The sequence below is a fragment of the Sarcophilus harrisii genome, chromosome 4 (genome assembly GCF_902635505.1).
Source record: "Sarcophilus harrisii chromosome 4, mSarHar1.11, whole genome shotgun sequence".
Taxonomy (NCBI): Eukaryota; Metazoa; Chordata; class Mammalia; order Dasyuromorphia; family Dasyuridae; genus Sarcophilus; species Sarcophilus harrisii.
Window position 1 is genome coordinate 89,959,108 of NC_045429.1, and position 20,773 is coordinate 89,979,880.

General features: G+C 31.2%; 1 protein-coding gene across 2 annotated transcripts in view; it reads right to left on the reverse strand.

Annotated features, from left to right (window-relative positions):
• The window catches only part of DENND1B (DENN domain containing 1B), a 311,786-nt gene that overhangs the window by 31,657 nt on the left and 259,356 nt on the right, over positions 1 to 20,773 (reverse strand). For both annotated transcript variants that reach the window (XM_023501849.2, XM_003767552.4), the window contains exons 15-18: positions 7,451 to 7,541; positions 3,474 to 3,514; positions 2,712 to 2,780; positions 550 to 606 (exon numbers count right to left, since the gene is read on the reverse strand). In XM_023501849.2, coding sequence (XP_023357617.1) covers positions 550 to 606; positions 2,712 to 2,780; positions 3,474 to 3,514; positions 7,451 to 7,541 — 258 coding nt within the window. The remainder of the gene's footprint in view (positions 1 to 549; positions 607 to 2,711; positions 2,781 to 3,473; positions 3,515 to 7,450; positions 7,542 to 20,773) is intronic.

Genomic DNA, 20,773 nt, shown 5'->3' on the forward strand with positions numbered 1-20,773 from the left:
AAATTCAAGAGAATGCAATAAGCTGAGAAACTATTTTCAGAATGTATCTTAAAATTAATTCTGCCTTTGGAAAGTAGAAAACATTACCCAGTTTAACATAGCTAACATTACAAAGGCCATGTAAAAGCAAAAATATCTGAGATAATTCCAAGCTAAAGATCCTCAATTTTTAACATCTCAGCTTGAAGCAAAAAAATTCTATTATGATATCAAGGCAATCAACTTTATAAAAATCTACATGCCTTAAAATAACTTTGAAGACCTCTGTTGTTCAATGATAAAACATGCAAACAATAAAGAGATTATTCAGTGAATACATATAGAATGACAGATAGTTGCCAGAGGGCTTGTTATGAAAAATGTATTATTGAACAAAGGGCTAAGCATATTTCAAAAGTCATTAAAAACATAAATCTCATGGGATTTGTATAAGCTTTAAACTAATGTATAATGTATATGTGTAATGTAATGTATAATATAATGTAAAAGTATAAACTTCAGACTAATGCAAGAGTTAAGGTTGGAAGAAAGTAAAACTCTATGACATACCCTGTGTTTTAGTTTACTCTTTACTTCTTTTATTCCTTGTTTAGCATGATTCTTTGCCTAGAGGATGAAAAAAAAAAGATCTGTTTTAGTTCTATTCAAAGAATTAGTCAAGAGAAAGCAATGAAAAGTACATATTAAGTAGACAGATTGTGAACTCAAATTTCAAGTACATTCATATACCACTTACAATTTGTCCAAGTTATATATCTGCCCAAGATAGATATTGTATGTTAGTATATGTATAGTATGTTTGTATAATGATTCATTAGATTGTGATGTCTTTCAGGGTAAAAACTTTCTTTTATCTCTTTTTGTAATCTTAGTATTTAGTACAGTACCAAGCACAGATCAGATGTTTAATAAGTGCTTTCTGATTAACTAATAAGTTTTACTCTATTTGAATATAAATTTTAAGCAAAGACAATCTCTGACATGCTTAGCTTCCCATATAGGAAAGAACACATCGAAGTTAGCCAGATAATCAATGCCCAGCAATGGTGGTTTAAAGGAAAAAGAGTATAAAAACATCTGGTAGGTCATTTGGGGAAAATGTACATTTAAAATGACTATAAAAGTGATTCTCTTTGATGATTTGCAAAGAAATTCAGTCTGAAGAGACCAGTGGTTTTTATCTGAAAAAGTTTGCTGTTCCATGAAACAAGAAAGTAAAAGCTACTAAATCACAAGGTTGAATCTATATTAGTAGAAATTCTGAGTCCCCATATTGGGAGTTCCTCATGTCCCATAAGTCACAAGTTCTTTCTCTATTTGTGGCCTGGATTACTGCAACAGCCTCCTAACTAGACTCCAGCTTTTGAGGCATTTAGGTAGAACTGTGGGCCTGGAGTCTGGAAGATCTCAGTTCAATGGTTTTAGGCACTTAATAGCTGTGTGACCCTGGACAAGTCACTTAAACTCTGTTTGACTCAATTTTCTCACTGTAAAATGGATACAACAACAGCAGCTACCTTGTAGGAAACTTATGAGGATAAAATGAGTTATTTGTAAAGTACTTGGCACATACAGCAGGCACTGTAGAAATGCTTATTCTCTTCTTTTTCCTCTCCTTTCCTGTATTAAAATATTTATTTCCAAAATATTTGGAAAATTTATTTCCAAAAATAAATGTCTGTCTCCTGTTAGCTAATATGGCAAGTCAAATAAAAATATGAATATAATTAGGTAGAAGGAAAAGTAAGTATATGGTAAAGCAAGTTCTAAAAAAGTTTCTAAGACAGGTAGTCAACAAGAAACTATTAAGTGTTTAATTATGTACAGGCACTGTACTAAACACTGAGAATTTTTTTTAAAGCAAGAAAACAGTTCTCTCATATTCTAGTGGGGGACACAATATGTAAATTAATAGATACATAGAAGACACAAAATAGATAAAAAGTAACTTCAGAGACAAAGAAACTAAAAAATTGCGAAGACTGGGAAATACAGCCTGTAGAGAGCATGATTTCAGCTGAGTCTTTAAAAAAGTCAGGAAAACTAAGCGGCAAAGTGAGGAGGAAGATCATTCAGCAAGTGGGATAGCCAATGAAGGGACAGAAATGGGATAGGAAAAGCCTTTCTGAGGAAGAACAAGGAAGTCAGTGTACTAGACTGAAGAATGCATGGAGGAGCCAAAAATAAAAAGATAGTTTCTTACCTTAACTGAATTTTAAATATATATGGGAATAATTGACATATTTGTTTACCTTTTCTATATGTCACTGTTATATAATATTTAAAATGGCATGAAACTTAAAATTATTTTATAACTTTTATTTAAAATTAATAGACACTGATGAATATTAGGTTTCAACATACCCAATGTGAATCAGTGTGATCAGATGAGAAAACATTCTGGGTTCTGGTTCTGGTTTTGACCCTAGACAATTCATTAAATGAATACTTTCTTCCTGATATGTAAAATAAAGGAAATGGATGAAATCTAATCCAGGATGAAGTCCTATTGAGTTCCAAAACTCTATGCTTAAAAATTTCAAATTCCATAAAGGATGAAAATTGTGGCAAAAATTTCAGTAAGGTTAACTTACTTGTTAGGTAATGTAAAATTGTATTTTTTTTTAAATGCTGATTTTGAAATAGCTGATATTTTCCAACAATCTTTCACTTACCAATTTTTTTTAATTTAAGAAATGAAAAGAGCTTACAAATTTATATGCTGTTCGTACGGCAGGGGTTGCTTTAGTCACTGCTGTATTAAATAATGCACTTCCTTTCTGTAACAACAAGGGAAAAACACCCATCATATGAAAAAAAAAATTATCAGATTTAAATCATAATTTAAAAATACAATTAAGAACAGAAACAGTAAAAATACCTGAAATATAAATAACTTGTAATTATATTTCAATTAAAACGGAGACATAACATAGATGTGTGTGTGTATATATATCTATATATAGTCAACACAGACATTTACATATATATCAGTATAGACTAAAGCAGCATAAATTATGTTTATTGTTTTTAAATGCTTAATAGAAATAAATACTACCATTATCAATTATTTTAAGGGTGTACAAAAAATCATCTATTAGGTTCAAGTTAGACTATTATAAAAACATTTATCATCTTGCTAGAAATGATGCAATTCCTATTAAATATCAGTCACATCTAACTCACATGAGATTATGCAACATGACAAAGTTAGAGAATTCCCTGGCCAAAGTGAGAGATATATAATATGTCTTTCAAAATGCATTTATTCTGCATAAAAAACACTTAATTTTAAGATTCTCTGTATAAATATTAGGAAACAAAAGAAATTATTAAATCAATTGATTTACAAAATAATTATTTTGAAAGAAAGGCAATTCTATACTTCAAATTGATAAATATATAGAACTGATCATCCCTAATTTGCCTTAAAATATCTGACAAACATTTTTAAAGATAAATATATATATTACCTTGACTGTATGCATCCATTGCTGATAAGATCTTGAGTTTCCTGGAACATAAAAGAAGAAATAATCAATTTGATTTTACCATAAATCGGTAGATCCAAGTAATCATGGAGTATAATTTCTAGGATTTTAATGACCAAATCCTTTTTATCTAGATAGAGTACCATGAAAATCGTAATGGAATACCCTGGGGTATTCATATGAATTCTATCATTTTTAACAATTTCAGATTTTGCTCTTTTCAAGCAATGTTCAAATTTTTGCTTTCCTTCAGGACTACTTATGAACCTCACATAAATGAGTGTGTGTGTGTGTGTGTGTGTGTGTGTGTGTGTGTGTGCATAAAAGCATTATATTTCTTTCAGATATTTGTTTCAGAAAGAAAAAAAGAAATAATGTTCATTTGAAAATTAAATAAAAAAGGTTTTTAAAATGAACATGTAGCATCTAGAATTAATAAGTAATTCTATAAGCAATGAGCAAAAAGCTATTACAAGCACATGCACATGCTTGTTGATGGAAGTCATATGATAACTTCTAAGGCTAAAATCTTGTTACTTAAAATTGCATACAAATTAATATTGCAAATATCAATAGGCTTCATAATCTGGTTTCTCTTATATAGCCTACAACACTTTTTTAAGGGGATTATAAATGGAAGGAATAAAAGTAACCAGCCATTTATAGGTAATATTTTGAGAAGAGGTAGCTAGCTGCCAGTGATTCACTAATAGCAGCAAACAGCTACAAGTGACTTTATTTACTGGTAAAGCCAGATTTTTTAATGAATTATGATATTCATAAACACATTTATAAATTATCATTTTCAGAATAAAATACCTCCAAAATCCCTACTTTAAGATAATTACAATTTACTATTATGAAAATTACAAATACTAATAAAGTTATTGGGCAGATTTAAAAAGATATTCATCTTAAGATGGATTTCTCTTGAATTATGCTTGCCTAAATTATTACTTATAAACATTCTATTAGAGTTGTATTTATAAACAATCATTCAGCTTATATTCCTTCAAATTTTGGCACACTGGTTAATAAATGAAATATAGGGGAAAAAATCACATGTCACATAGGAAAATCTGTAGGTAAATCTATATGAATTTTAATTGAAAATATCTTTTATTCTAAAGTTAAGAATTAATAATATACTTTAAATACAAAAATAAGAATTACTTTTCATGATTAATTCTAAGAGGAAAAATACATGTTCCAGATTGTATGACATGACAATTACTTTTTCTGAATATGATATGTCTTGTCACATCTTTTCTACAGCCATACTGTTTTTTCATTTTGGTCTGCTTATTCTCTTTTGATATCACATTTTCCAATTAGGCTTTATTTCATTGTTTTCTTCTTGAGAAAATTTTGATCTACTTTTCAAGAGTTCTTTAATTTGAACATTCCTAACATCTACTTAATAAATATTTTAAATTACATTTCCCTATACTAGGTTATGGGTGAGATTAAGAGATGATCAAGTTATTTTTCCTTCAGGAGATAGATATATGACTAAGGCCAGACTGGACAGAGGTATACAGTGGACTTGATAATTGTATATAAAGAAGAAGGCCAATGATCAGTTTTTAAATTGAAGAGAAGATCCACATTTGTTAAGAGAGCTTTTTGACTTTAAAAAAAAAAAGTCAAAGCATGAATCTAGTTTTTAGTCTCCCCAGACATATTAAAAAGTGTACTGAAACAATGAGAATCATAACAAGACTTAGTTAAATTTTATTTTTATTTTCATTTTCTTAGACAAATGAACTTTAAATCAAGACCAAGGAAAGAATGTGTGTATTTCAAAGGTGATAAAAAGGAGAAATACTACTTTTCCAGTATATTGTAAAATTTCTTTAGTAACAATTAATATTTTCTTTTTATTTAGTGAATATTTACATCCCAAGTAATGGTATTCATAGAAACAATTTGTTTGAATTTAAAAGTTTAGGGATAATATACTAAGAATTGTCAGTCCTCAACTACAACTCCCCTAATTTGCTAAATGTATGGTTTATCTTGAAAAAGTCAAAGTAAAGCCATGTCTAATTCCCCAACAGCATCAGAACTATAATAGCAACCTGTACCATGTTTAACATAGGAAGCTCCAATTCATGATTTGAATTATTCGGGTTATTTTTTTCTTAAATAAACTTTGTTTGGCTTCTTTTTAAGAGGAGACATTATTCAATTATGATATATATATATATATATATATATACACACATACACACACACATATATACAAATGGTTTATCCTGCACAATTGAATAATTTTTACTGAACAAATTTTCTTTTTCTGAATGACATGAATAATATCAAAATAAAATTTATTTTCAATAATAAACTTATTTTCAACAAAAATCAAATTCTTCTTTTGAAAGAATAAGATTGTTTTAGACTTCATATTTTAGTTAATATTTTTTTTCTAAAAATAGTAATTTTACTTAAAAGTTTTGGTGGCCTCCCTGAAAACATCTATTACAGAGGACTGTGGACCAATGATAAAATTGATAGGATTAAACTATAAAAAGGATCATAGTTCTACCCTATTACTGTCACAATATGTCATTTTCAATTCCACAGACTCTGCTAGCCCCACAGGTCATAATGATAATGAGACAGCAGTTATGTAAATACTGAATATATGCCTTCAGCAATTTGTCCATGACCTGACAATATTCTGCTTGTCTGAGTTGAAAAGTAAAAAAGCCACATTTTAACATACCATTTCCATTGAAGCTAACTCTTAACTCACAAGCCTAGACAAGCAAGATAATACCACATTCATCACTGCTGAGTCAAGGAAACTAACTTTTCCTCCAAGTTCAATGTTGCCAATATAATATTTTAATTGTAATGGGGAAAAAAGTCCTTCAAGATTTATATTAGTTTGCCAAATCCATCTGAGTGGTCATACTATTTAAACATTTTCATTGCTCAGAGAATATCTTAAGGGAATTTAAAAAAAAAAACAGGGTTGTGTGCAACAATGTAATTACTATATACTGAAACTTGTATTTATGTAGTATGTTTTACCTTAAGATGATTAAACTATTTGTATGTGTAATCTCATCAAGAATGATATTCAACTTTTTATTAAATTAGTGACAGCAATTCTTTCTAAACAGGAAACAAGAGTATGTTATTACTTACAACTTAATAAACTTTCTAACCAGTTACAATGTTCTGAAAATCATTTTTTAAAAATCTGAAGTGTTATGATACTGGCTAAAATAGGATTCTTTGATTATTTTGCTAATTTATGATAGGTGATTATTAAACTCTTAGATTTTAAAAAATGCATAAAACTGCTGCTGTTGTTCAGTTATTTTAATTGTGTCCCAGTCTTCATTAGCCAATTTGGGACATTCTTGGCAGAGATACTGGAGGGGTTTGGCTATTTCCTTCTTCAACTCATTTTACAAATGAGGAAACTGAAACAAACAGGGTTAATAACTTGGTGAGGGTCACACAGTAAGTGTCTGAAGTTAGATTTGAACTCACAAAGATGAGTCTTTCTGACTATAGAAAAGGCCTGACTCCAGGCCTAGCAGTCTATCCACTGCAACATCTATCTGCCCATAAAAACAGCTGTGTTATTATAGTTTTTGTTCATTAACAAAGGAATTTTTCATAAAATTAAATTCATTGTAAATGCAACTAACTAAAACAAATATTTAGGAAGAAAAAGATTATAGACCATGGAATTTAGAGTTGTAAGGGACCAAAGAAACCCCTGAATAAACCTTTCTTATATAATATTGCAGAAACCAAGGTGAAATTAATTGCTCTAAATCAGTCAATTAAGAAAGTCCCAAAAGTTACAAAAGAGTCACCAGCTGAAATAAAATAATCCTTTTTTCAGAAAAGCAGTATTATTAATGCTTACGAAAAAGAATTTTAAAAATTTAAATTTAAGAAAAGTAAATGGTTAATTGTTCTAATTTAGTCTATACCTCCACAGAAGCCACCTGAAGTGATCTCTTCTTCAAATACATCAGAGAATCCCCTTCCTGCATTTAGTTTTGCCAGTCGACCATCAATAAACTGAAATAGAAAAATACGGACTTCATGTTCATTATTTACTGTTAATATCATAATGATACCCAACACAGAAATATAAAACAGTAAGTAGAAAGAGCCTAAATGTCTCAGTTCTGCCTCTAACCAGCATATGAGACTGGTCGAGTCACTGTGCCTTTTTGCACTGCAGGATTTTATTTGTAAAAGAGAGATAATATTATAGGTCTGACTTAAGTGAGCAAAGTGCTTCGCAAAGTATCAAGCCTATGTGAAGCTATTACTATTATTAACATATATAAAGACAGAATAAGAAACTTAGAAAACTTGAGCATAGTACAGATTAGGTACTTGATAAATGTAATTAATTACAATGTAAATATACAACAAAAAGCATATTTCAACTACTTACCATCAAGTAAACAATGTAAAAGTATTACTTTTATGAAAGATGGCATGGGCTCCAAAATAACTAAATACTTAATAATAAAAACCATTTCAAAAGTAACTATTTGGTTATTTGATAGAGAGAGAAAAATGTAACTATAATGTAGATAAGGATGTACAGTGATCTGACAATGATGAGATTATCTAAAATATAAGAATATATGTATATATAAATATGTACATATATGTATACACAAACATATAGATAAAAGAAAGTAAACCATAATTTTCATATGATTACATTATAAAATTGAAGGATATTAAAAATCTCCTTTAAAAAAAATAAAATACTAGAGAAAACCAAAAACTCCTTTTAGTTGTACTGAAAATAATAAGAAACAATATTTTCTCCTATCTAAAACCTTTTCCAGACTTTTCCCTTTAGATAAGTAAATAGAACAAATGGATCAAAGATAATAATCAAACTTATCTTCTCTAGATAAGATCACTGATTCTCCATTCTCCTAAAATGACTAGTACTGAGATAAAAGTAATAGTGTGTTGGAATCCTAGTGTCAACTCAACTTGAAACAAGGTAATAACTCAAGGGTGATGTCAGAATTCTAGTGTTAACTATCATCAGGGGTATGTAATAGTAAGTCTGATGCTACTACTTCCCCTGATTGATAAATCACAGGTTGTCTACCTGTGATAGTGACTGGGATATTAGATACAGATTCCCCAGTCTCCCACATCAGTGTGTGGATGGCCACTGTTTTGTAAGCATTCTCCGGAGGTGAAATGGTCAAGCCTACTGTGCCTGGAGGCAAGGGATCCATAGGCTGGACAGGACCAGATTTCACTTCTCCAGGGGATATCTCAGTAGTCTCTACTGCATACAACTCTGTTTTTCCTAATTGCAATCCCTTTTTACCCTCCAATTGCCTTTTTGCAGATTGATTGTATAATCTCCTTCTTCCATCTGATTGCCTTTTGACTAATTGATCATATCTCACTATTGAATTTCTAAAGACTCTCTGGGTGTAACCTCGGCTGCCATCTTAACCCCACCCGGGGCCCTGATTGATACTTAGGAGCTGGGTCTTGCCTTTCACTTCTCTGAGTCAATCTACATTCAGAGGCCCAGTGAAAGTCTTGATTGCATTGTGGACATGGAGTTTGAGGTTTTCTCTCACCCTGTCTTCTCATTCTATCTCCATATCTACAATGAGCTCTCAAATGTCCAACTTTTCCACACTGAAAACATCGACGAATTTCTCTAGAAGTCCTTTGCCAAGAAGGACCCTATCTTTCCATGTTCATCAAAGTTTGGGTATAATAAGCATTAGTGCCCACTGTGGCACAGCGTCTTATGATCTCTTCTAAAGGAGCATCTTTGTCTAATCCCCATATAATTCTTTTGCAAACCTCATTGGCATTTTCCTTAGCCAGATGTCTCGTTATTATTTCTGTAGCAGCATTATCTCCAATGGTTCTGATTATAGCTGTTTGCAAACGTCCCACAAAATCTGCAAAAGGTTCATTGGGACCTTGCTTTATTTTTGTGAAAGCTTCCCCTCGATCTTTTTGTCCCGGGAGGGAACACCAAGCTTTTATTGCAGCCTTAGAAATTTGCTCATACACTGTTATGGGATAATAAATCTGTTCTGAATTCTCTGCATACTGACCTTCACCAGCTAGTTGGTCAAAAGTGATTTGTCCAATAGTTCCTGTTTGCCTATTGTGTTGGGCTTGAATCCTATATAATTCATGAAACTCCGAAAGCCACAACAAATTTTGTCCCGGTTCTAAGCATGTTCTCGCTATGAATTTACAATCATTTGGGGTTAAGATTTCATAAGACAAATTTTCTAGCAACATCTTCACATAAGATGATGTAGGCCCATAAAGAGTGCAACCCTTTTTCAAATCTTTAAGTTTTTCCAAATTAAAAGGGGTGTATTGTCTTTCTTTTTGACCTGAAGGGTCAAGCTTTTCAATCACAGGATATGCATGTATAAAATCAGATATAGCTTCTCCTTTATTTTTTGCTTTAATTAATTCTTCTTCTAATCTTGTCATATTCTGCTTCACAGAAGAAGCTGACTGATGTTGGAATCCTAGTGTCAACTCAACTTGAAACAAGGTGAAAACTCAAGGGTGATGTCAGAATCCTGGTGTTAACTCAATAGAATTGATACAGTGCTTATTGGTTCACACCTTAGAGGGAATCCTTACAAGGTGAGAAGTTGCTAATACTGATAGAATCAATGCTTGTGTTCACACCTTTAGAGAGCTCATAAGTATCTAAGTACTCAATGAGTTCACACATTTGGGAGAGTTCAGGGTTTAGAAAGAATAACTGAATTCATACCTCCCTTAGGGCCAGAGAGCACTCTGGGAGATAACCCAGAATCTCTCTCCCTCCAGAAGGTGGAGTTAACCTTTGGGAGATCATATATAACAGGAAGCTCTTAGAGCCTTGAACTTAGTTATTGGAGTTAGTTTACTTGAGAGAGGTTTCTTGGGAGAGTTTTTCTTGGGAGTCGTAGAGAGCTCTTGGAACCCACAAACCCTATCTTCGAGGCAAGAGAGATTCATTGCATCTTCCAACTTGGTGCTGGCTGGAGGCTGAAGAAAGCAGAGGCAGAAGCCAAGGACAAAGCTGCAAGAGCTCTTGGAACCAAGCAGAGAGATAGGCCTGAGCTAACTGGGCTATGTTGAAGGGCACAATAAAAGATCTGAACTTTTATCAGCTGGCTGTGATTTTGGAGTAATTATTTGTTTCAACTGAGACTAAGGCTGCCTCCAGAAAACCTTCACAATAGTGAGTGGGAATTTTCTTTTGCAATCAGTGTTAAGATATTGATCACAGGAAGAAAGTCTTTTCAGTTCCTGAAGGGAATGGTCAAAGGTGGAACTGAGGAGTGACTACTGCAGAATGTTAAAAATGTATTTTAATCCCATTATGTATTTTTTTAAATTTATCACATTATGATCTTCCTTTTTAAGACTCTTACAGATGTGACAAAATCATCCCGAGAAATGTCTAAGAACATGGGAATTAGGACAGAAGACTATGATGCTTTGGATATCTACAAAGTAGAACATTATTTTTTTTTCCTTTGATATAACACAAGTTTTCAGGCTGTTATTTTGGTAGTTCATCAGGAAAATTGTCAAGGATCTTTCTGTAAGAAATAGAAAACAATCTCTACCGTACAGGTCAAAAAAGTATTTTACCCAAGCTGAATGATATAGTTATTTTAAAAAAATACATTCTGGTCCCACAAGGAGCCACTGATTCACAATCATTTTTTATTTATGTTAAAATTGACAAACCAGTTCGGTTTTTCTTCTGTAATATCAAAGTAAAAAGTACATGAAAATATCTATAATAGCTAAAAAAACAATAACTAAGAGATAACATGAAAGCCAAAATTCCACTATGCAGTTCTTTTTAAAATTTTTAATGGTTGAATAAATATACCAGTTTCACTTGGTGACTTTAGCATAAGGTCTTTATTTATATATAACTCTTAGCTATAGTTAACATATGCACAACTAGGCAGGCAAGAGGAATGAATCAACTATTTTCAACATGTAGAAAGGTCCACCAACAATAAATGTTTATTTGTTCCTAAAAATCTCTTTTGATGACATAAAAAGGTTTTATTCCCAAAAACAAATTTGATTTGTAAATTCAATGTTATATATTGTGAAATGATTTATGAAATATTTGTCTAAAGTATAAAATATCACAACATATATTTGGACTAAGAAATCACTGTAATTAATAAAAACATGCTTAAATATAAGATTGACTGAGACAATCAAATATTTTTAGTTTCTGCCGTAAATAATAAATTGTGAATTTAAAAATCTGTTTTAAATGCACACCAAGCCTTTCTCATACATATTTTAAATACAAATTAAACTAAAACCTGAAAGTGATGTTAAGTAGACAGAGAAAAGGAAGGATAAGGGAATAAGAATTCTTTAAGCATGTACTATATGCCAAGCACTGTGTTAAGCACTTTGCAATTATTATCTCCTTTGATCCTACCAAAAGCCCTGGGAAGTAGGTGCTATTATTATCCCCATTTAACAACTGAAGAAACTGAGGCATACTGAGGTTAAGTAAATTTGCTGAGGATCAAACAGCAATCAAAATTTATGTACTAATGATCTACTATGAGTCAGGCACAGAAATACAAATATTTAGCATAAAAAAAGTGCAAAAAATTATTTTGAAAGAAAAGAAAAGTGAAGGTAAATTGATACATTTAAATGATATGTTGAATTTTTCTAAAAAGAAAATATTTTTAAAAGAAGAAATTATTTTAAATTACTTAATCTGTCTTAAAAGATAAAGGTCATGAAATTTTCAAAAAAGCTTTAATTTATAGTGCTTTTCATAAAAATAATCCATCCATTTTAGTTTGAAAAGAACAACTGATAACTAAGGAAAAAGGTATTCAGAAGCTATTTACTGATAATGCACTTTCCAGCATGACTTATAATTTGTGTTGCTAAAATAGTATATTGAAATCGAAAGAAATTAATCATCTGGACTGTGTAATTCATCATCCTTCTTATAAACAATTGTCAGTAGCAATCTGACACCTGTCAATTTACAATGTGATTAAAAAGTTCTTAAAAATATGCAACAAACGAATAAAGTGAGAATAGTTTATGTTTTCTTTGCTAAACTTCTTCCTCTTCATTTTTGGATTAAAAAAACCCACAATTTTTTCACTTCCAAATTGAGTTATTATACTAGTCTGACCATGAACTATCACTGGACTTTTTCACAGTAAAAGAGATAAGACCATCTTAAGCTACTGCTGTGTAGAAAACTGTCTTTGAACTAAAAAGATATTATCTTTTTCAGAACAGTTATGAATTTGCTACATGACACAATGTGACACCTGATTAATGGTCACCCTCATCATTTGGCAATAACACACTCCTAGATAATTGGAACACTGAATTTCAGTTTTCAGCTTGTGGATTATTACAGTGAGACATTTAAATGTGAGTAATGCCAAGTAAGATTGTTAATAAAAACAATGGTAGTAACACAGGGATAAAATAAAACATTGTAGACAAAGAGTTTTTTCAATGGAGTTTTCAGTTTTAAGATTAATGACATTAATCAACACCTATCTTGCAGTCACTTAGATTAAATTATTTAAGGACAAAGACAGTATCTAATTAATTTCTGAAGCACTCACATTTGCCAGCACTGAGTCTGGACTTTATTAGGAGCTCATTTGTTGAATAAATAATCTTTTTTCCCCCTAAAGTAAACTCTAGGAATTCGAAGTAGATAGCTAAAAGAATGTGCTATGTGATAATAAATCTATAGCATAGCTAAAGGTATATAGATGTATTAAAATCAAGAGAAAAATTATTTATGCAAATAAATATATATTTTTAAAATTATCACTCAAAAAAGCACTTCAAAAATTATGTCTAAAAGGATCCTAAGTTTGTACATAATCATGATGGAAAGGATACCTATGCAGTAGTGTATAAAGAGTATCTTTCAACCATTACAAAATGCTCCCTTATATCCTAGTACGACATACATAGCACAGTTTCTTCTGTGTCATTCTTTTTTGTTCCAGTACATTTAATACTTTAAAAAATGTTTAATGTTTCAAATAGTAATATAAGGAGCGATTAGACAACTGATATGAAAAATGAGATAACAAATATAAAATTCTTTGAAAACTTTAAAAGAGCTAAATTTACTAAAATATTTTCAGTTTCAGCTAGTCTGCAATAGATGATACTGTTAAATGGTAACAAGTAACTGCCATTTAAATTGTACTTTTAAAATGGAGAACCTTAAACTACAAAAGAACATAAAGTGAAACTAGTATAAAATTTTCTGCGGGATAGAAAAAAATATTTTCTTATATCAACATGTTAAACTTGAAGGAAATGCAAATTTTAAAAGATGAATCATATGCTTCATTATAGTCTTAGATATTCTAACTTTTCTGTTCAAAAAGCAGCACAGAGAATTAGATAGATATCTGTTTATGAAGTCAGAAAGACTTCATTTTTAATTTCAATACCTGATACATTTTGGTTCTATGAACCTGGGTAAATCATTCAACCCTCTTGATAGTGCCCTAGCAAACTCTAATATTATAATTTGAATAGAAAAAGCTACCTTGTTAAAGGTTTCCTAGTGATGAATTTCTATCAATGAAACTACACATATCTACTATAACTTTATCCCTATCCCTATTTAAAAGTTCTTATTTCTATCACACAGTCATGACATTTAAAATTAAACTCATTTAAGTTATTTTTGGCTAATCTGAAATTGGTAACATAAAATAACAATTACATTAGTAGAAAAATATATGAATTTGGGCATTTTGCTTAAAAGAATATGAGTAATATCAGTCTGATTTTTTTAAAAAAGTAAATTTTTTACAATGATAAAAAACCATTTTGATGATACCATATTCAGTATTGAGATGCCAGGCTAAAGACTGAAGCAAAGGAGGAGAATGCATTGAAGTAACACAACCATCAAGATTACAAACTGAAGTCTTATTTTTAGCCTAGAGGAAAAATTGTCATATCTAAAATATTTATTTAAAATAAGAATTCCTTCTTGGGAAAAAGATAGCTGTCTCAACTAATGAAAATAATCTTCTTGAGGGCTGGAGAAAAAAAGGTGAAGATCTATTTAAAAAATTTAACTCTGTATTAACTATTAAAGTTAATTAACCTTAAAAACTATTAAAGGATAACTATTATAACACTCTACTAAGTTTCTCTGGGTCAGAATGTTTTTATTTTAATATATACTCTGGGATAACAAATATATAGTTTATTTGTTCTTCCTTCTAAAAAAAGCTTCTCAATAAACATTTAACAATATGGTACCATGTCTTGTCCCTATAGGTTGGGGAAATATGTTTATTTAGATAAATATAGAGCACAGTCTTTATCTGTACTATCAGACCCAAGAATTTGATACAGATTTATATCAAAACCGACTCATATATCCTGGTGACACCTCCCTCTTTCCAGTGTGATAAGAGTCCTGGCTCCAGGCTATGGAAGTTTCCTCAAGGTTCAACAGCCAGCTTGTCCATAGCATTTCAGGACCCAAAGCCCACTAGGGGCTTAAACCTGGAAGTACCAATGTTAGGGAAAGCAGCCTTTATCAGTGCCAGGAAAGGGAGGTTCTGAATTGCCTGTTTGAGGCTGGAGAACAGGAACATATGGAGTGGGGCAAATATCCAGGACAGGATACTGTGAGTGTGGGAAGCTGTGAAGCATACCACTATGATGAAAGAGCACTATACTGAGTAGGAGGCAGTTCCCACCATCCAAACGTCACCTGGAGCAGAGTGAGGCTAGTGATCTGTGAATTTAACAATTTAATAAAATTCCCCATTAAGCATTAAACTGGAAATTCTTTTAAAAAGAGAGAGAAAACCTTATTGAAATGATAATAAAATTATTAGCTGTCTTTCTGGAAAAAAAAGATAAAAGTATTTTTTAAAGAGAATATTTTTGGTATCAAAAATGAAAAAAAATTTCACAATTGAAGAAAAATAACATAAACCATTAGGAACCACTCAATTATATGCCAACAAAAACATCAATATAAATTTAATAGAAGAATACTGACAGAAATATAAAAGTTTTTTTAAAAAGTTATTTAAATAAGTCAATTTTAAGAAAAAAATAATTGAATAAGCCATAAGTGAATTCCCAAACTAAAGAAAACTCAGGACTAGATGGATTTACAACTGAATTTAAGAAAATAAACATTTTTTTTTAATTTTATGATAGTCAAATGATAATTAACTTCAATTTACAACTGAATTTAAGAAAATAAACATTTTTTATTTTATGATAGTCAAATAATAATTAACTTCAATACTACATAAGCTGTCAACAAAAGTAGAAGAAACTCTTCTAAGTTCTTCTATGATACAAATAGGTTCTGATACTTAAATGAGGAAAAAGCCAAACAAAAAAGAAAACCATGGGTGAATAACACTAATAAAAATGACATGAAAAGAGTCAAAGTATTAGGAAAGAGATTGCTACCATATATTAAAAAATATTTATACAATGTACTAAAAAAAGTGACCAAATTGTATTTATACTAGGAATATTGGCTTGGTTCAGTGGTACCATGTAGCATTACAGAATGAAAATGAGGGAAGAACAGTCACTTGAAAATCTAAAGACTAGAGAATATCAAGAAAAATATGGTGATAAGGAGTGTCAAAGGCTGAAGAACGCAGAAGAAAGATGAGTACTGAGACAAGCGATCATTAATAACTTCAAAAAGAACAGTTAGAAGCCAGCCTAAAAAGGGCTTAAGAAGATAACTAGAGGAAAGTAGAGACACCTGTAAAATATGGCTTTCTCAAGGAGATTCACCACAAAAGTTAGTAGAGATATAGAACAATTGATAGTAAGGGCAGGCAACTCAAGTGAAGTTTTTCTGAGAATGAGCAAAACATAAACTTGTTTGAAGACAATTAGCAAGCAATCAGTCTACAGGAAGTGTGAGTATTAGTGAGAAAGCAGGAATGGCAGTGGGGTAATATGCTGGAGAAGACAGAATGGAGTGTTCTCCCTAGTTTATGTGGAGGGCTTCGCTTTGGCAAAGAGAAATACCACTTTATGAGATAGGAAAAGAGGAGGAGAAAGGGGCAGAAAGTATTAGAATGAAGTGAGATGAAGAGGAAGGAAGAAGCAAGAGCTCTCTGTAAATAAGTCTCAATTTTTCCATAAAATATGAGACAAACTTCTCAAATGAGAAGAGAAGGGGAAGTTGTGGAAGGCTTGAAGAATTAAAAGACCTAGTAAAACCATTGTAGTGAAGAGAGTAGTGAATATTAAGGAAGTATATTTCCTTGCCATTTTGAGAACTCAGTTAACATTATACTTGTACTAGAGCCAAAACAGCATGGCTTCCTAATTTTCTCCAGCTTCATTCTGCAAAGCTGGGGAATAGGTGGAATGGCAGCAGATCATGATTAGTGCAGCTGAAAACTATGACTGCCTCTGTGTAGCAATAATTGGATGGAGAAGTTGGTCATAGGAAATAAGAAAGTTTAAGAATTAAAAAATTAGAGGATTTGAAGAAGTAGCAATATGTATACTGAAATCTCCTACTATGAGAGTAGAAGTAAGGAAAGATCTAGTAGAAGTAGGGGAAGAGCCAAGTATTGAACTCAAATAGGAAGAAGAATATCCCTGGCAGTCTGTTGACAGCAGGTACAAGAATTTTAATTGAGTGATATAAATGGATTGAGTAAACCTTAAAAGAGGAGAGGATTCTGAGTGATGGTGATAAAGTAAGAGCCCAGAAAATGAAAAAGAAAGTAGGAGTAATCCCAACTTCCCCCATCACAACACATGTATCTGGATGAATAAGTTAAAATATAAACCAGTGCTAGAAAGAATAGCCAGGACAAAGTGTCAGCAAAGGAGAGTCAAGTTTTGATGAATGTAAGAAGATGGAGAGAGCAAGACAAGACAAGGTTTAAGATGAAATCTAATTACTTTTTATGAGAAATGGTAAAAACTTGGCACCATCTAGCAAAATAATCTCATATATCTAAGGTGTGTATTGAATAAACAAACAGATCACTAAGAATCTATGGCATAGTATAATGTTATTTTCCATAATACCACTTTCATTTCCAAAATTACTTTAAAGATATTTCTAAGTATATGTCATGATATAGGATCTGAAACTTAAGTATATACAGAACACAGAAAAGTATCCCTATAGATGCAATAGAGAACATTTTATTTGCCTCCTATCCTCCCTTCCAAGACTTAGTCATTAATCTTTGATGTATAACAATGTCAGTTGCTTTTTTTAAAAGTCAAAGTATACTATATTCACTGAATTTCCCTTATCTGACATGGCAGTATATCTTCAAAGAACTCTAACAGATTAGTTAAGCATGACCTCCCCTGCCTGAATCCATTCTGGATATCCTTAATCAAATCATAGATTTCCAGGTGTTCTCTCAATACAATCCATGATGGAGTTTCCCAAGGTTTGCCAAGATTCTATGTAAAAGCTATTATACTTCAATTGTCTACTCAGCCTTAATCAGTTTTTAAGAAACTGACATTTATTTTCATTTCAAATTAAATAAATTTTCCTTAAGCATAATTTTTGAAAGTTTAACATAGTTAAAAATTGTAATTTCTATCACAGTATGGTATAATAAATATGCTACATTTTAACTCTATTAACTTTATAATGCCTTTATAATGTCATTTGTGAACATGTTAATTTTAATAAAATTGTATATATCTTTTACATTTTTAAGTATTCTACTTACTTGAAATATATAAAAGGATCATATAATTTAAAGAGATTAAGGACTAGCTAAAAGTCTTGCAGATATTAAGGATTAGGATGGAATTAAAAATCCATTATCTCCTGACTTCCAATTCTTTACATTTTGACAATATTAAGTAGCTCTAACATCAATTCTCATTGTTCACAATAGCTAATATTATAGTTTTTAAGTACTTCAGAATATAAATTCACAAATATTAAAATCAATATTAGTGAATATATTCAGCTTAGTAAATCTATTAATCACACACATAAACTCAATCTCTGAAACAGTACAGAATAAAATTTTACATGATAAGCTCTACCATTCCAAAGATTTCTAGCACAAAACTGGAGATATGTTACATGAAAATTTGTCATAAGTAGAAATAAAGATGAAATGGCAACAACAAAAAATTTAGTTAGGCAAATGGTGGCTCTTCCTTCAGGATCTATGCTAAGTAAAGTTTAACACCATATTACAATTAGCTCATTTTAAGCTTAAAATGAGCTAATTCCTCTTCCTCCACTTTAAGGAGTTTATTTTAGATGAAATGACCTAAATTCAGTCACAATCACTCCAAGTTCTCAGTCATGACAATTGAAAACATTTAGACAGACAATGACAGCCCATTAGTTAACCATGGCCTTGGTAGTTGAGGAAAACTTTACTGGAAATGTTATATTAAAAAAAAAACACAGTAGATTAAGTTATGGATAGACTGGACATAGGGAGGGTAATATGAGTAAAAAGCTGAGCTTTTCTTTGTACTACTACTCCTCTCAGTATCCATCTGATGACAGTAGAGCAATGACTTCTTAAGATACTCCTTTTTTTGTCATAGCTAAGTCCTTCCTTTCCCTCTCAAAGGTAAACATTTCAGGCTCTCATAACCATATCCTTAAACTCTTTCCTTATTTTCATATAACTTCTTCCTTTTATACAAATTCTTTAAAGATCCAAAATCTCACACGATGACTTTCATTGATTCAAAGAGGCATACAAGCACTGTTTACACTTGGTTATGATAGTCTGATTTAATTAGAAAGTATTCCTACATGACAAAAATAATTATTTTAACTGGGTGGGATAATCAATGAGTTTCTTTATACAAATGGTATCATAATTGATGACAACAATGAGACAAAGAGAAACGAGAGAAGGAGAATTCAGCACACTGCTAATGCTGCTAATACTGGCAGTTATAGAATTAAAAAACTAAAAGGGATTAGAGAGAAAGAGGGAGGAGGAGAAGGAAAGATGGAGGAAGATAGTGGGGCTAGGAAAAATCTCTAGAAACTGAAGATTATGTTTATACCCCTGACTCTTGTTCCTGGTATAGTGAATTTACGGTTTAACAGTCATTGAATTTGACAAATTTTCTGCCTTCAATACCTTAATTTAGAAATTGGAAGTGATAATAAAACCATTTAAGGTACTTGGAATAAAAGATGCTCAATAAGATATAAAGTGTTATATTTTTTTAAAAAAAAGACTTAAGTTGGTCAGTCATATCCAACTCTTCATGATCTCATTTGAGGTTTTCTTGACAAAGATAATGGAATGGTTTTCAATTTCCTTCTCCAGGAGAACGTTGACATTATCCTCGGCAAGGATAACATTGTTATCAAACAATATTTAACTTCAGTTTAACAGCTAAAAGATGCTGATGAGAGTAGCAGTCTTATGGATGTCAGAGAAGATAGTAGTCTTAAATTACTTTGCTTCCAACTTCATATCGACCTCATCTGACTCTGTTGCTACTAAGACAGTTGATAATAAACATTCCTTTGCAAGATGAAACTAATCAGACACTAGAAGTTCAAGATCCATCAGTTAGATTGTGAATTAGCACTTTAGATCTACCCACTGGTATTGCTCTGTAGAATCTCTGTTGCCACTTAAGACTGAGGAATTAGATAATTCTTCCTAATTTTCACTTGTCCTTACATTTTCTTTCAAGTGTTTTTTTAACTTCATAATTTATATAGAATATATATTCTCATCATTTGTTTTCAGATTTCAAATATACTGAGGATCTATTTTGACAGCATTTTGCCAATCTTGTACGTTCAGATATTCAACTGTACAATATTTAATATTTATATTCAAAGCTCTTTGCACTTTATAGAAATATTCTGTGATGTCCACTAAGCTGACTGACAAGAAATACATATGGATTTGTAAAGCCAGAGGTATTAATTATTGAGTGAATAGGGAAGAGTAAATTCTCCAAATCATCTAAAACATTTCATTAATATGTGCATTGTTATCTTGTTCTTGGTGTTTCACAGGTAGCTACAAGCAGGTTGAAAACTTCTGCTTTAAAATGAATATTAATACCTTAGGGTGGCACATATAACAATCACGGTGGACAAAATTTAGTGAAGACATGCTAAAACTGTCCTTGAGCACCAAAACCTTGTGAAATAGACCTAATATAAGGTCCCCATCTCTGACTACAAATCTCCCTCTGCTGAGGTTTCCAACTACTGAATCAACATCTGCTTT